Genomic DNA, 18,588 nt, shown 5'->3' on the forward strand with positions numbered 1-18,588 from the left:
AAAAAGTAAGCCAAAGATATAATGAGTAATGGACAGCTAAAGAGAATATCAACAGCTAAGGGCACAAATAGATAATCTCTATATTCTCCCTACTCACTGTATTAAATACAAGAGTATAAAAGGAAGTAACAATGAATCTGTCATTGTAAAGGACAAAGCAGTGCATGTTTATGTTAAAGGTTACCCTCTATAATTAACAACTTCTTCTGATTGTTAATATGGCAGGTGTTTTCTTCTGCTGTACCTCAGTGCAAAGTGGCAAAATTATCACATAGTTGTGAGAACAAACTGTGCTAATGTTTTTACATATTAGTCAGTCTGAAGAGGGAGAGATTCATTAATCAATAAACAGCAGCAATTTATATCACCAATGCTGCATCATGTACCTCAATCAAAAAATTACATAATTTTTTTATGTAACAAAATATTTAAACATAGAAACATGTCCCCTGCTTTGGCAAAGATCAAGTGCAAAAATCCCATAACTTCTACACTACTTGTAGAATCAAAATGGCAGTGCAAATGATTAATTACATATGATGACTAAGAATCCTACAAAATTTGAACAAAATCTGTCAAGTGCTTTCCAAGGAGTTGCATCTACAATGTACTACTCTAGTGTAACATGTATAAATTCAACAACAAAGTTCCATAACTCATGTTAAAATTTCTTTTATCAAAATGATATGGCAATATTATGACTTACAATCCTACAAAATTTGAACAAAATCTGTTGTGTCACCACAACAATAACATACATAAATGTTTGTTATTCTACAGATTCAAGGAAATTGATATTATTTCATTCTACAGATTCAATGGAAATTGATATTACTATGACCCCTTTCATTGTGCAGTGGAGGACAACTAAAAAAGGAGATATTCATAAACAAATATACATGCATATTAATATCTATTCCAAGCACCACTTGCATTTCAATTACTGAATAAATATGACATGACCACTTCAGTCTGCATCAACTTATTTGCTTCTACCATTCAGTAAATGTAAACATCTTTAAGCCTTTTTTGAGATACTGCTGCAATCCAAAAGAATCTACCAAAAGTTAACATAAATCTGTACAATATTAACCTCTTTGTCATTTCCTTATTAATGTTGTATTTATTTAAGAACTTTTTTCAGGATTCTTTGAACAAAGGTCTTACAGACTAATGTTGGGACAGGAAAGTTGAGCTTCTGTATATGATTTCACAAAAAGTGTACAATGTGTTGTAGGATATGCCATCACAATGCTTTTTTCAATTTCTGTTATGATGTCATTACTAACAATTAATATTACACCTTTTTTTGTGAATCTAGAATTACTGTAAACAAAGCTCACAAAAAGAAACTCTGTGATAACATAAATGCACACATACCCAGTGTACCCAGTGTAAAATAGGCACTGAAGCTTTCTTTGAAGATTGGGTAAAATCATGTAAGAACTTGGTACACATAGACACCACTGAACTTATAAAAATGTATGTTATTCTACAGATTCAAGAAAACAAGGGGACATCAATGCATGGCTTGATATTTTTTACTGTTTAATATCAATTTCTCACCTGCTGGATGATATTGAAGAAACTTTGTGATGATACAACTGAAATGATAGGAAATAAATACTTAATTAAATTTCAGGTATGTAATGAACCCCTCAAATATAGTAAAAACTTATCATTACGTTTCAAAGTACATGTAGTAAACACATATAGCTTTGATAAAAAAGATCCTAGGTAACAGGTGATTTAAAGTATAAAATAAAAACTATGGACCTGCTAAACCTTTTACCCATAGGAAGCTCCCAAACAAAAGCAAGGCCATGTGAACCACAGTCTTATCATGCATCTAAAGAACGAACTGGAGTTGTTGTGAAATATGAAATGTAGTCATCCCTGATAAATACAGCTAAATTAAGTTTAATTCAGGAAAATCTTTGACTAATGAGATGTCATACAGGGTTTTTCAATACAGTTTATAATACAAATAGAAAATGTCCAGAAAATTGATGGATATAAAAATCTCATTCTGTTTTCCTTCACTGAAAACATAGAAATCTTTTTAAAAATCAATTTGATTTTTTCATTTTAGGCTATTTATGGAAATTGAATATTTTTCATAGCAATAAGAAAGTAAGATTAATTTGTCTTTACCTGTTGATTGCTGTCAGCCAGGTATAAATTAAATCCATCTCCATTTGTAGCTGAAATTATATAAAATACAAAAATATGCAGAATAATACTTACTTTCTGTTCCATTTTCATATGATCAGTATCTAAGCATTTTTACCATGGAATCCATAAAATAAACATATTATTTTATGTACATACTAATTGTTCAATATCATAACAAATTATACAACATTAAATGCTCTTTTACTTCAATTTTGACTTGAGAAAGCACATCTGGTGATCACAATTAGATGCTTTACCTATCCAAATTTTGTCAATTTATAAAATGCTCCTAAACAGAGCACATCTGCAGTCATTTTCACAAAAAAATCTTAAGAGCAAACTTAGGTGTAAGTGATGATGTCATAATAGATCAAATTATTGTGCAGTCTTAAGTTATGACTAACATATCTGGACCTGTTTTGCCAGCACATAAGTATCATTAACATGTATATAAAAACTAAGCAAGTGAAATAATTATAGTGTGGGTTACAAATTAGTAATGTACTAATGATAGCAAATGCTGTTGAAAATATGGTTAAGTTCAACATGCTAAAAAGAGAGGAAGACATTATTCACATGTTACTTCATAATAAAAGGTACTTATCTTCAATATGTATATAAACACTGTGCAAAGTTTGAATAATACTGGTTTCATACCTTTTGAGTTACAGATTACATAATGTAGGTACCCCTAAGTATGACAGATAGTTGGACAGACAGCTCCTTAACCTGCTTTCCCAGTGGGTGACAAAGGTAAAAATTTAGGTATTCAAAATTTATTAGAAAATCACACTGCATTTATGTGTGCCTTTGTTGAAAACAAAGTTTTTTTTACAGCAGTCTTTACATGAATTGGAAACAAAAGGAAGTTAAAAATACATCCAAACTGATGAAAAATGACTTTTTTTTATAAAAATCATTTTTAAGAGATATGGAACACATGTGCCAAAATCTTACATAATGAATGTCATTTGAATTATGACAATTCCTGGCAAAATATTTTAAGTTGTAAAAAGCATGCATTCTATAACCCACCACTTTATCCCTAACTTTGAAAACTATATAAAGTAATATATTGTGATGTCCTTATAGTGGACAATAAGGATCATCGTTATCAATATTGTGATGCAACAGAATGCAAATTATGTTTACACGGAGTAATTTTTAAATATGAAAATCAGTTTGAAAAAATAATTGGCCTTAAAATCTACCCATTTCAAACCTTGAACAATGTGCATAGACAAATTTGGACACCATCACCAAGCTTGATGCATCTCTTTACTTGACCATGTATTTGACACAGTTTAGATATATGATGTATTATAAATGTGATTACATTACATATCAAGAGGTACTGAACTTCAATTGCTGTCTTAACCAAGAAAAACAGTAAATTAGTACTTCAAATGGCAAGTTTCCAAGATAGTCTGTCCTTGAAAACCATGATTATTATATTCATAGAATTATGTAAGCACCACTGAAAAGCTCTTTTCCAATCAGGAATTTAATGAAAAATTAGGAGACATGAGAAGCCCTCATAATGCACTTGCAAGTTCTATGTTAATTATTAAGTGTTATGGCACATGAAACCATTATATATTCCTTACAAGACAGAAAAGAGGAAGTCTATAACCATTATAAACTAAATCTAATGGTATTTGAGCTGTTAAACTGTCAACATATAGGGTTTGTAATGTTTCTAATAGGTTTCCTTCCGTAGCCTTATACAGCATAGATAAATGATTTTACTAGACGACCTATCATAAATAAATGAAATTTTTCATGGAAAAGATAAGTTACTTAATTCATCACAAAATTTACAATCCTGTTCTCTGTCTGGTGACCTTAAATTGCATGCACTATTTTGGCTTGGGTATAACCAGGGTTTCAGCCAATACTACCCTCGCTTATAGTAATTAATGATATTGTGGGCTCTATTTCAGCTAATTGTACTCTCCCTTGGACAGTCCTCATTTCACAATAATGATCAATGAAAAGTAACAATTCAGTTTATTTTATTGAAGAACTTTATGTGACTAAAAAACTTATTAAGAGTTCTGTTAGACTGATAAGAGGTGCATATCTCAGCAAGCATATTCACATGTATTAATATTTAATACCAAAATAATAATGTAATAAATTTCACTTATTCAGTACTTTTCACAGAATATAAAGTACCAACTTCCCACAAAACTTACATTTTTATGTGGAAGATTCTTAATTTTTCATTAATTTTGTGGTTGTCTCCCCCCTAATAAGGGAGGGTTAACTGATATATGTAAGGTACTTACAATCAACAGCACACTGCGCAAGCTCAGCTAAGATCTGTAATTTGTCTGTTTGATAGCTGATATCTCTAGTCATCTCATGTAACACCTTCCATTTGTTTGACTGTACACAAGTCTAAATTAAACAAATCAAATTAATGGCATTATCAAAGTACATGTAGCTTAGTACAGGTATTCGTAATTATCCATAATTTTTAATCTATCAATCATTTAGCTGACATAAAAATATATTACATCATGGTTGATCCAGGATGTACTGACAGTCCAACCCCATACCCACTTTTATTGGAAACTTTTATAAACGTTGTAAAAAATTCGAGCTAAAGAGAAAATATTTCCCTGGAACCCCTCTAGACCCCCCAACTTTTTCTAAATTTCTGGATCCACCTTTGCTCTAGATATTTCAATTTATCAATCTAAAAATATTTATAAGTATGTAGTACCTGTACATGTAATAGCAAATTAACTTCAATTATCAGACATTCAAATTTAGAGTTTTTTTTATTCAACAATGGAAAAAAGTGTATTAATAGAAAAATCTTATGGAAGACAGTGATGACCATATTTCTGAGTTTTCATCTATGGTAACACCTATTTTTTTCTTTGGGTTTCAAAGAATTAATATGAAAATAAACTTATTTATAGTATTTTTTTTAATCTGTAGAACAAAATTTTTACTTGTATACTTCTATGAAAATTCAGTTATCAAAATCATGTTGCCTACTCTTTACTATAAATAGAAGAGTTTTACTTCAATTTAAAAAAAAAATATCTGCATTAATTTTTTCATTTTATTATTTTATATATAAAATCTGTTACTGAAGTTTTTGAAGGTATACTTGATAAACAGATTTTACATGAAATGAACTGTAAATGGTACCACCTATGCGCATGAAAAGTTACGTTCAGTGTGATCTTATCAATAGAGTACAGAAAGACATAAGCCAACTGAAATTCTATCACAACATACTTATTACAACAGGAACAGAAGATCTAAAACAAGATGTTGTATGGTACATCGCGCTAAGATTATCACTACTCAACAATTTCTGTCATTTTATGCATTAAAGAACTACATGTTTACAATTAACAGTCATACAGTAAAGAGGAAGTAGATAAGTGAGGAATCTGGAAAGAGGCGACATGGTACAAGTCATCATAAGTCATGTCCAAAATATCTAAGCATTCCCTCCAATAGAAGCTGAGCAATCTATTAAAAAAAAGTGTAACAGACAGATGGACAACAAAGGTGATTGCAGTATAGCTCACAATATAATAAGCTGGGGTATAAAAAGGTTAACTGGTAGGAATTAAAATAAGTATAGCAACCTCAGTGTAAACTTTCAAGCTCCATGCAAGGGCGGTCGTTTGTTTCCTCTTTTACTAACCGCTGCAGACAGGCCTTTCAAAGTTCTCCAACATAATTCATGTCAAACGTTATTTGACAACTGGATAACCTCACGTAAAATCATTCACATATTCCCGACTTTGCAAGATTCTTTTTTATCTGAGAAGGCTTGCAGCAGGGTCTAGAGTGAATTTCGAATGTCAGATGCTTTTTCAAAGCTTGGTCAAATTTATTGATTTGTTTCACACCACATCAACTAGATGTTCTTCAAGTAGAAACAAGCTTCTCTAATGCAGTTTCTACTAAAATCATTAAAATGACCAACTTATATAATTTGCAATATTGTTTTATATGCCTATTGCACAAGCATACTAATTATAATATCTCTCTTTTTTTACAGGGACAAAAAAAGCTAGAATCTAAAAGGTCAAAATCTGGTGTAAAATGAATTAACTGCATTAAAATAAGTTTGAAACTATGGTCATTCAGATGATATAGTGAATTAGACATTCTTCAAGTGAGAAAATCACAGAGATAATTGTGCTTAGTAGTAAGTGAAAGTGGACCTTGTTACCTGTAAATTGCTTGGTGAATGCTTCTGAAAACACCAATATAGAATTTTTTTAGATTGTAATAAATAGCCAGTTTCTGGATCAAACAATTCACATAAAATTAATTAAAAAGAGCACACACACAAGCCACTTTCCTGAACAATAATATCTGAGATTTTAAAAGTTTTTTCTTGACTTGAACTCCAGGTGAACTTCAGCTACGATAGTTTCTTTATTTTTAAGACATACTTTACAGGTACCGGATATACAGTGTCATTGTCCTTATCAGAGTTCTCTGATTAGGTTTTATAGAGCTCTGATGGGCTATAATTAACATTTTTTACCAATGTTTTCAGACAAATACTAAAGAAACATTATCTCATTAGTTTTATATATTGCATTAAAATCTAAACTATAGAGTATAAGAGTTTTGAGAAAACTCATCTGTATATTCCAAGTAAATCCCTTCTTAGAGGAGTTTTCACCCTTTGGAAGAGTATGTTGCGCTGATCTAAAAGAGCAATATCTCTTCATTTTTGGCAATTTTTTTATATGTTTACCGCCCAGGTATAATTATATTGTTTACCTTAATCAAAAAGCATAAAAACTACTAAATCTCATTTTTTTTCAATCTGTAAGTAATTTCTGCCCTTTTTCGATAATTGCAGTATATATGGTTTAATGTAATGTATTGGTAACTCCAATTTCTGCAAACAGGGATATTAAAAAAATCAACAACATAATAATGCTAGCTGAACTTAACTTATATCAATAAGTTCAGACCTTTATATCACAGATAACATGTACTTTTACAATGGAAATAATTTAAAAAAAAAATGAAAACAGAACATTATAAAATGAACAGATAAGAAAGTTCCAATGTGTTATTCCTATGGTACACAATATAATTAATCTACAAGGAACAATCACTGGATGCAGATGATAAAGTAAGATTGGGATTTTTCTGTTCCATTAGGCAAGATTCATGATGGCTCTTAGGATTAAAGGATCTGTAAGAGAGTAATCAAGGGAACCAAGGTTATAGCGGTAATCAAAAGAATGTAATTCAGGGACAATGACCACACATGGAAAACAAACACACACAACAAAGAACATAAAGTAACTAAATCATACATACAAAGTAACAAAAGTAAATTAGCAACTCGGACTCCGCTAAAAACTGGGAGCATGGACCAGGTGCACCGGTAGGGTAAGCATCCTCTGCTTTTCTAGAAACACCCGCCGAGTTGCTCATAAAAAGTCATGTCAAGTAACATGTACATAGATTTCATTAAAATACACACAATTTCTCAACCAAGTCATTTTAAATAAATATGTCAAAATGCCTTCACCTGAACTGGAGTTCCAACATAATCCACCCAAAATATTTCTTTACTATTCTTACTTGTTAGCTTGAGGGTTTCTTTGGTCTTTACCATGTTTTAAAATGATCGACAACTTAAAAGAAAAGTCAAATTTAATCTTTGATATTTTTGTGTTCAATTGAGAACAAAAAGTATTGAGAAACTTCAACCCACTAAACAACATGGAATAAAGAATAAATCACTGAACACAAATGCCAGGAGAAAATTTAATAAATTCAGTGCTTTCATAAAATAAACGTTTAAAAGATGATGAATGCATTGACAGGCATATTAATGGAAATAAAGACTTAAAATGTGCAATTTTCATATTCCTAAACAAAATGACAATGACTGTGACATCAAAGTCAGACAGGAAATCTACTTCAAATCATTTGTATGAGCTAAAAAAAAATTTCAATTCATTTCATTTTGAATTATGTGCTTCCTATAATTTTTGTCTTCTTCTATTCATGCAGTATAATACATTTTTAAGAGACTGATATGAAAACAGGATAGTTTTCCAAAAAATTGTCACTGTTAATAAGAAATAGGTGGTATCATATTTCAAAAGTCTGATAATTGCTGGACATCCATTTAGAATTATTTTAATAATCCTAAAATTCCTACATTGATTGAGGAAATTGGATTTTTCCTTGGTCAACAATGATATATACTGATAACCCGAACTGTTTTCTGTTTCCAACCTATAACTTTTGAAGAAAGCAAGCAGTTTTCTTTCTAACTTCATAGGCATAATGACATAAAAGTATACATCTCAGCTTTCTCCACACTGCTTTTACAAGATAGATAAGAAAACAACTGCTTGACCCTCCCTTTTTTACCAATAAAACAGACAGGAACATGATGATAGTCATCCAATATTTCAAGAGACTTGTTCCTGACCTCAAACGACCTTTCCACAGAACTTCTCAGTTATCAAAAAATATATAAGCAATGTACGCATAGCAAATATCTGTGAAGTTCAAAGTATCAATCATAAATAATCAATGATACACTCATATCAATTAACTTGTATGGGTTATCAAAGCGCATACTTTATTATCCTAGCAAGTGTAACGACTCTTATCCGCATGTCTAAACTGTGTCAAACTTTACGTCACACCGCTTAACAGTTTAATGAGATATTCTTTCCGTGCAGTATATGATCAAAAAGAGATTTAAACCATGTGTGAGAAATAACCTGAAACACCTTTTAAATAAATCCCCAACTTACACTACCCGTTTCTCTTCTGCCAAAATCTTTTCAGATTATATGTTACCTAGTGATATGCAAATAAACTCAATAGATCATCAAAATGAAGTCTATTAAAAATAATCCTCACTTAATATCTTGTCAACAAAGAAAAGAAAACTCCTTGAAAACATCAATTCATCGATTACTATGCAAAATCCTCCATAAAGACCCTTAACAAAATGTATCTTCAGATTTGAATTTAATGAAGGTCTTTCACACATCACTAGAAGAATATTTATCCTATGAAATATGTTAAACTATCTTATTCTAACAAATGCAAGGATTGAAGTAGTGGAAAACGAACAAAAACTCTTCAAGTAAAATATGAAAAAGCATCACTGAAATCCATGACTGAACTTTAGATCAGTAACTGAGACATTAAGAATCTAACACTTCTGAAAGTGCAAGACAGAAAAAAATTTAGAAACCAAACAACAAGCCCACTTTTAATCAGATTTTGGCTCAGAGAACACTGAAATCTTCTAACCTAGATGTGTTTGATTTTTATTTTGTTCTTACTTCTACCAATTCTGGAAGCCCTGCTTATTGAAATTCTTTTTATGTATAATACATCATAAAATGTTTTATTGTGACCTCACAATGTTGTGTGTTTTTGATTCAACCATGGGTGAGATTACAAAATCTTACATGGCTAAATATAAGAATATCCTTGTCTCTTTAGTGGGAATCATTGTTTTCTATTGAAGGGGTTATTCTCCTGTATAAATGACTGCTTTTGACATTCAATATACAGAATAATCTTAATATACACAATAACAAAACTTGCAGTTAAAACAAAAGGAAAATACATTTAAATTTAAATTACCCGTAAGGAGTTGTGCTTATATGGTTTGAATATATATAAACAACTACCTTTACAGGCATTTATGTTCTCCTTCATACATATTTACATATGGTGCCTGTACCCCCTCGAAAATTTCATCAAAATTGAAGAAGTTGCACTTGCAAGATATGAGAACAGACAGATAGATGGACAGACAGACAGATTTCAAATACCTATCAACTTCTCTTAAAGGGGTATACAAATAATAAGCTGACAGTGATACTGCTGGCCTTTTCAAAACTATCAAAATTTTTATCAAAAGTGCACCTAGGCTTACAATCCATTTTAAATCTTAGCAAAAAATGTCAACAAGTCCTGATGGTACAATATCTTCAGTCAGTATAGATTTCATTTTATTTTGATTCACAATAAACAACATAGGTAAAATATTTGTGAAACTCATTTTGACAAAACTTGCATATTTTTAACCAAATCAGAATTTTTAAGCAAAAAAAATTACAATAAAATGAGATTGTCAAGGAAAACAAGTAGATGGATTTATGAGACTATTTGAACATTTAAATGCTCCCTATTGTACAATATAAATAAGAAATGAAGTAAGAGTGATTGGTTGTAGATTTATAGGGGGCAATAAACTTTGTATACATCTTATGACATAAAACCACATAGACATTTTATTTTCTCCTCTTGACACCTTTTGTAAAAACATTTAAGTTATTAAAACATTTGCTTTATAAATCTTTCTCTCAATTTTTTTTGACATTTTGCTACAAGATGTTTTAGTGAATTATAATATTTAAAGTACAGATTAAAGCTTAGACTATAAATAGAGGAAGGTCAGGTCTGACAAACTGGGCTAATGTCACCTTATCATGTTTTCTGGTGTTGGTCTGTTCTAAATCTAATGTCCAACTAGAAAAATCTATTAGCAAAAATCACCATCCACTTCCCAAAAAGAAGTTAATGTTGCCAAAGTCTGATATCAAATCCTATGATATAACAAAACTTCTATCAAAATATTAAATGGCTGTGATAAGTCATTGCAGAAAACGCTGTTGATGAACAAACTATGAAGATTTACTAACACCTTTAGTTATTTTATTAAAGTGCCATTATACATAATTATCAACCATTCAGCTTATAGTCAATCCCAAATGTAGCTTTGTTCAATATCCTCAACCCTAACATGCATACGGGGAAATATTTTCCTACAGAAAAAAAAAATATGAATAGTTTCAGGAGTTTAATTACAAGTGCCATCAACTGTCCATTATGATACAATGGTAAAATGGTGCACAGACAACTAAAATGAAAAACACTTTAATTATTAAGACTTATTTAGTCATGAAAATGATTAAATTTCATTGCCACCAAACTATTCTTCTAAAAATATATTTAATAATTTACCTTTCAGCTTTAACTACTATATCAAATGTTTCTAAATTAGTCCTAATTAGGTTTCAACACTCAGGTACAATTACAAGTAGAAAAGCAATTTTTTTTTCAGACACAATGCATCAAAGTTTATCAAATGCAGTATGATTATTAAACATGTATATGTAATACAACAATAATCCCTGGGGAGGACTGTATTGTATCGGGAGAAGAAGAAAGCAAGGAAAAACATATCATCAATCTAGTAGCTACAAATGTACATATAACACAAAAACTTCAGTCAGCACTAAACCAGGAAAGGGTTCTGGAGGTTAGAACCTCTCCTCCCTCTTTATTGGATTTTTTTTAATTATACTTCTTGCAAAATTGGACAAAAATGAGAAAAAATGGCCTGGGTCCACTTTAAGAATCTCTGCATCCATCCCTGGCAAAAATATGGAGAAATATAGTAAACTTATACTAATTAGTAGTTGTACCTTCTACCTGTGCAGTGGAGGACACTTACCATGGGCAATATTGTGAGGTGAGATATTACCAGCTTAATTTTATGGTTTTGGCACAGTTTTAATAAAATTTTCAATCGAGATTCAAGTTTATTTCAAAATTTGAAACGCAATTAACTAATGAAAATTAATACATTGTACAACAATTAATACTCTTTCTGTGGCAACTGTAGAAAAAACATAAATAGAGTGATCTTAGTTTCATTCAGACCATCACAAAAATACCAAAATCTCATTTTAAAAAATCTTGACACTAGTTTACTTCATTCATACTACAAATAACTTAAAGTGGATCTGTCCAATAAATAAACAACTCTCTACATAACTATTAAGCCATGGGAATTTATGGTACACTTTTTGGTCATAACTCTTCAAGGGAAATTTAATAAAAACTGGTAATCTACCTATAAGTCCATGCTAATAAATTTAAGTTTGTTTAATCTTTAGAGTCATGTGAGAAACATGTCAACAATCTAACAGAACACACAAGTCTTAACTTCAAACCTTCAGCGCAAACTGATAATGCATATAACTTGTTGTTTGTTCAGAGTTCTAAATACTTATACTCAATATATTCATGGGTTGAGAAAAATGTCCAGAAAACTGTTTGTTGGGAAAGGACAAAAGGACAGCTGGGCAGAAAAGAATAAAACTAGAAAAAATACAAGATCACGTTTTTTTTTAAAACACCTGTAAAATAACACAAATGATACATTTTGATTATTGTTGATAAAAAAATTGTTTTTGATAATAGCTTATACTTCTAGACTCTTAACTATGACAGGTTTTAACTTTGCTTCATGTACGTAAAGCCTTAGTGAAAGAAAAAGGCACACCAATTAACATCAACTTAATATTTCATTAGGCCAGTAAGTTTTCAATTTGGAAATTTAGTACATTTTACAAAATAAGGGTAACAATAAAATTACTGAATTCGATTCATAATCAAGTCAAGTCTAAAATAAATCAGGCAAAATAGATATTACACCACCACAGCAGCTGGTACCACCATGGTCTTTAAAAAAATCACAAAAATATTTTCCCCAAAAATAAAATGACTATCAGTAAAAAAAATAATTAGTTTATAGTTCCTTACAGAAATCTCCTCTTTAACTGACAAATATGGAACTAATTTCAGGTACAAATACAAAAGCAAAAAATTTAGATAACTTAAAAATATGCATGTAATATTCAGATATTTTGCACAGTAATCACTTAACATGGGCCAGATTCCAAATCCAAACAAATTTTAGGCAGTATATATGTACCAATCCTATAATTATAGCATTACCTGTTTTGTTTATTGCTCTTAACAAAGGCTTATATAGAAAGCAGTTCATTCATATGTATATATTATAACTTTAACTTGGACAAGAAACCTTAAACCATTCACCTTACACACCCAGATTCTTAACAATTTTTAGAAAGACTTGAATAGCTTATAAAAACTATTATAACAAAGTGTACTGTATATAAAGACAAACCTAGCATTTGTGTTAAGCTTGAATATGTCCATCACCTGTGCAAAATATCTACAGGAAACTTATCACAAACATTACACCATGAGCTTTATTCCCCCCAATACAACCATGAGCTATATTCCCCCATAATACAACCATGAGCTATATCCCTTCCCTAATACAAACATAAGCTATATCCCCTCTAATACAACCATGAGCTATATCCCTTCCCTAATACAAACATGAGCTATATTCCCCCCTAATACAACCATGAGCTATATCCCTCCCTTAATACAACCATGAGCTATATCCCTTCCCTAATACAAACATGAGCTATATTCCCCCTAATACAACCATGAGCTATATCCCTTCCCTAATACAAACATGAGCTATATCCCTCCTAATACAACCATGAGCTATATCCCTTCCCTAATACAAACATGAGCTATATCCCCCTAATAAAACCATGAGCTATATCCCTCCCTTAATACAACCATGAGCTATATCCCTTCCCTAATACAAACATGAGCTATATCCCTCCTAATACAACCATGAGCTATATCCCTTCCCTAATACAAACATGAGCTATATCCCCCTAATAAAACCATGAGCTATATCCCCTCATAATACATTAAACGGCAATCAGGAGAAGGATGCACCAGCCCTGCAAAGCACATTCAGTGTGGCCTTGGTGGTTTAACTGTCTTACTCATTGGTTATCACTTCTCTCAGTTACTATGGATACTCTGCATGTGTATGATATGATCCTGCTTTGTTTGGACTCAAAACAGTAGTATAAACGTATACATTTTCACAGTGTACTAATTTTCTTGATAGTAAAATAATCGCACAAAATAGAACCTACAAAATTGATCTTTTACACTACAGGAATGAAGTGACAATTTTTTTCAAAACCATTTTGATCCCCACCAAAATGTTTCATTGCAAGAAGCTACAAAAAATGGCAACTGTGAAAATTACAGTAGTTCATTTAGCATCAAGTGACATGTCAAAGGTCGTCAGAGACAGCAACCCCTTAAATAAGGACTCAGAGTCATTTGGTTTAAAATCAAACATTTTAAGTATAGTCATTGAATTACCTTCCATTTACTGCTTTTCTTATCTCTTAAGACATCTCCTAGAAAAAAAAAACATTAATAGTGTATTAAGTGAGATAGAAAGTCAAACAAAATAACTGCTTATAACCACTTCAACAATTAGCATACAGGTCAAACATGTGAGTATTTTAGTTATCATTACCATTTTTTTGTAATATTTATGTTCATAATGGGTTTTCAAGAACTACTGAAAAGAAAAAAACACAAAATACAAAGAGCTAAAATTTCAGTAATAGTTCAGGGAAGTACTTATTTTTCACTGCAATTTAGCTGAGTAATAATAAAATTGATTATATGATGTAGTAACTAAACTATACCCCAATCATACATTGTTTTCAACATGCAAGCACAATGCATCACACTAATTAACTGAATCTTTTCATATTTTACACAGTTAGTTCCATTAGGTGCACATATCTTCTTACAATTTATCTGCTTAATTAAAGCTTATCATATCATCAGTACTGTCATACTTTAGTATTACTTGGTACAAATGTATTATGACAAACAAGTTACACAGAGGACAAATCATATCTAAATTAAAATAACTGGAAATCAACACTATATGTGCATTGCATATATGGTGTACCAAGAGGCTCAAAAGTATTTTTATTGCATATGCCATAAAAAATGAAGCAGCATATGCTGCCAATAATGTAGGATATGTTACATTTTAGCATATGCTCCATTTTCTACTGTACAATGCTGTATGGTTCAAAAATAGTTTTAAAGCTTATGGTACAAGTTTAGCATATGCTGTAATTTATTTCAATTTGATCATATCTTATTTCCTAATGTTCAAAGATTCAAATATATTGTAAAGCATATGCACTTCTTTGTTTATTCTAATGCACATTCCTGCATAATTTTAATATGTTTGTAAATGTTAAATATACTTTGTTTCTCCCATAGTGAATTAATTCGTTATAAAGCTAACAATGAACCATTAGGGTGCTTTTATTATTCTTACGAGTACACCGATTCATACTCAGCGTCTTTAACACATATTCATAACACATTTTGTTTTTGAGGCATTTGCAACAAAATAATATTTGATAATTACAGTATACATAAACTAAATGCATATGCTACATACAGAAACAACTCAGGTTAAAAATTACCGCATATGGTACATATAGTACAGCATACGGTATATTTAATACAGCATACATTGCATATGCTACCTTTTTTTAATGAACCTCTAGGCATGTAAATGCAACAAAACCGAGATATAGTGTTAGCTGTAAAAATATATTGCATATGCTACAAAATATAGTATGTGCTACATTTTTTGTAGCTTATGCTACAATTTTTACAGCATATGCAAATAAAAATATTTTTGAAACTGTTCATACACCATAGATCCATGAGCAAAAATGAATTTTCCAGTTTTAGTCTACTTCAAAGAAATGTGTAATTCTATAAAGGGACCTCACTCAATAAAGAGCAAACGACGCACAAGATATGCTGCTTAACTAGTTTATAAACATGATAAGGGTGATCCCAGATAGGAGATGTTTCAATTCAAATAAATATGTTAAGCATATTACTATTTACTGCTCTATACCCACTAAACAAAGGATAAATCCAAGAAATAAATGCAGCTTTCACCATAAAAAATGTACTTCTCATTGCATCAAAATAAGGATTTGCATTCAACTTAACATTTCTACAGCCAATTTTAACAAAAGTGAAACTTCAACAACTTTGATGAAAGAAATTCCAACATACCTGATACTTATGTTTAGGTCATTCCATTACAATACTCCCATAACGTTAGAGATGGGAATCCCTTTCCTACATACCCCAACACATCAAGTCCGAAAATGGTTTGCCAGACACCTCTAGCATAATCCCTTCTGATATTGGTTGCTGGAGATATCTTTTTGTTTTGACCGATGCTGGTGGTCAAAACAGAACCATATCTCCAGCACCGAATCACAAAAGGGATTATCTCTAGCATTGCTCACTTGCTGGAATATTTCCGGAGTATCCCTGGAAAGTGATATGTTTAAGACCAGTGCCAACTACCTGTGGCCAATGATGAGCTTGACTAGTTTCAAGCCCCAAGATGGTTAAGATTTGATACTTCTAATTTTTTTATTCAACTTAATGATTCTGAACTTGTTCAAAACATGGATGCTATAAAAATATAGTGCATTTTCTTTTTGCCTCTCTATAAACTAATGTTTTGTCAACAGATATGAACAATGACTTATAAAATAGAGCAAACATCACACTGTAAGATGAAGAACTTTTTTAAAAGAAAATCTAACATAATATCATAAAAATGTTCCACTGAAAAGGTTGGTTTGGTGAGTGCAAAACGAAAGTGAAAGTAGGGAAAATGGCTATTTACAGTTCAAGACTACTTTTCTGTCCGATCTTCGTGGACTCACCCTATTTTCTTTGCGGGAAATTATTTTTTCACATGTCCTTAAAAATGCTACATAAGTGAAAGTTTTATTGAATCAATTTGCATATTTTTTTTAAATCCTAAAAATATGCACTTCACTACAGAAGTCTATGAGAAAATTAATACGATACTGAGACCTACTAGAGTAGGGTACCATTAGACATCGGGGTGTAACAACAAGCTTAAGACGTTTACAAGTCCATTGAATCGGCCCTTACGCTATGGTTCGCCCCACATACATGTTTATAATTGATCTCCAAGATTAATCATGGATGGCGCAAAAAAAAACTTTATCGTTAGATTATCATTGTATAAATTAATTTGAGATAAATACTGTTATCTGGTCAAAATAATTTTGTTATATCTCAATGGATAAAAAAATATTGACACGCCCTTATTCAGTTAAATTCAGAGCTACTTTTCTCATGTTTAAAGATAATAATATGTTTTAAAATTAATGTATAAGAATTGGCTATGATAAAAATTTTGTCTATTGAAAAATAACAAATTTTCCTTGTGCATATTTTGTTTATTGCACTTCGCGCAATTAACATATGCACATGGAAAATTTGTTATTTTTCGATAGACAAAATTTTTATCATCCAATTCTTAATTGTTATTATTAAGTCGAAATATTTAGAACACAGTAATGCACCCATTGTTTGCTCTGAAGTTATTGCTAGATATTGGCAGGGCGGATCCAGGATTTTAGATTAGGGAGCGCAGTTAAAATTTCGCCTCGCTCCGCTCGGCGAAAAACTTTTGGGGGTTAATTTTTTCAAATATTCTTCAAGAATGGGTGCATTGTAGATATCTTTTGTGGTAAAATTAGCGAGATATTAAAGTTTCAACCTAAAACCGCCGAAATCTTCCCCTGACAATCCTTGCTTTGCAAATTTTAGGGGGGACGCACGCCCGTCACGCCCCAGCCTGAATCCGCCCTAATCGCTAGTTTGAGTCCGACTTGGAGAGATAAATGCACCTAAGATTTAATGAATATGAATAACTCAAAAGTAATTTGTTCACATAAAAAAAATCTCACCATTGATGTTGTGACCAAGTTGTTTTGTGTAGACGTTTTTGCCCTTGCGTAGTGACCATTGTCTTACTCTATCCTCGGGTACATGTGTAACTACATATCTGTCTAAGAAGTCCGGGTTCTCATTCAAAAAGTGCGTAACTAATTCCGGAGAAACATCTGAAATAATAAAGAATCTTAAATATGCTTCAACAGACCAGGTTTTAAAAACAATCCTTGAAACGTTCACGTTTCCCATTTTGGCGTTCGTTCAGACACACGATGAACGCACGATAGGAGCGTGCGTTTCTTTTTGTACATTCATTATTTCCTTTATTCAACTGTTATTTTTATATTTTTTGCCATCATTATTGTTAGCTTTTTCAGTATTTCTATTTACTATTTTTTCTTTATTAATTATTTGTTAATATTATTATTTTTGATCGATCACCTATCGTGCGTTTAAACGCACGCTGAGAGCGTTCGTTTGTCGTGCGTTAGGTGAGCATTTAGCGTGCGTTTAGGTATCGTGCGTGCGCGAAACCTAAACGTCTCAAGGAGTGTAAAACTAACACTTTCCGTAATAGAAAGTCCCTGAACGGGCATTGTAAAGTAAGCGTCATTCTACTCTTTTACCTCTCTCGAAACAAAGTTAGTGAATTATACTTAAAGCCCCAATTTTTGAAAGATGTGAACAATTTACATCATATTTATTTTTTTTTTCAATTTTCCAATTTCACAAGGGATAATGGGAGCGGGACCATTCACGCGTGAGATCCGCCCATGGAAATTGAACTGTAATAAAATAAATGTCTTGATGTAATGAAGAGTTCCTATTCCGCGATAAGGTTAATAATTCATTAATTGGGTAAAAGTAATTTAAAGATATGCA

General features: G+C 31.3%; 1 protein-coding gene across 11 annotated transcripts in view; it reads right to left on the reverse strand.

The window, feature by feature from the left end:
• The window catches only part of LOC148629277 (putative 3',5'-cyclic phosphodiesterase pde-5), a 59,575-nt gene that overhangs the window by 26,720 nt on the left and 14,267 nt on the right, over positions 1-18,588 (reverse strand). For 10 of the 11 annotated variants that reach the window (XM_088547342.1, XM_088547345.1, XM_088547347.1 and 7 more), the window contains 5 exons: positions 17,721-17,876; positions 14,245-14,282; positions 4,467-4,578; positions 2,155-2,204; positions 1,567-1,604 (listed from right to left, as the gene is read on the reverse strand). In XM_088547342.1, the coding sequence (XP_088403468.1) occupies positions 1,567-1,604; positions 2,155-2,204; positions 4,467-4,578; positions 14,245-14,282; positions 17,721-17,876 (394 nt within the window). Of the gene's footprint in view, positions 1-1,566; positions 1,605-2,154; positions 2,205-4,466; positions 4,579-14,244; positions 14,283-14,590; positions 14,610-17,720; positions 17,877-18,588 lie in introns of those variants that run through there. The other variant, XM_088547352.1, reaches the window with a different exon arrangement.

The sequence above is a fragment of the Perna viridis genome, chromosome 1 (genome assembly GCF_037379345.1).
Source record: "Perna viridis isolate PV_CMFRI_1.1 ecotype Kerala chromosome 1, ASM3737934v1, whole genome shotgun sequence".
NCBI lineage: Eukaryota > Metazoa > Mollusca > Bivalvia > Mytilida > Mytilidae > Perna > Perna viridis.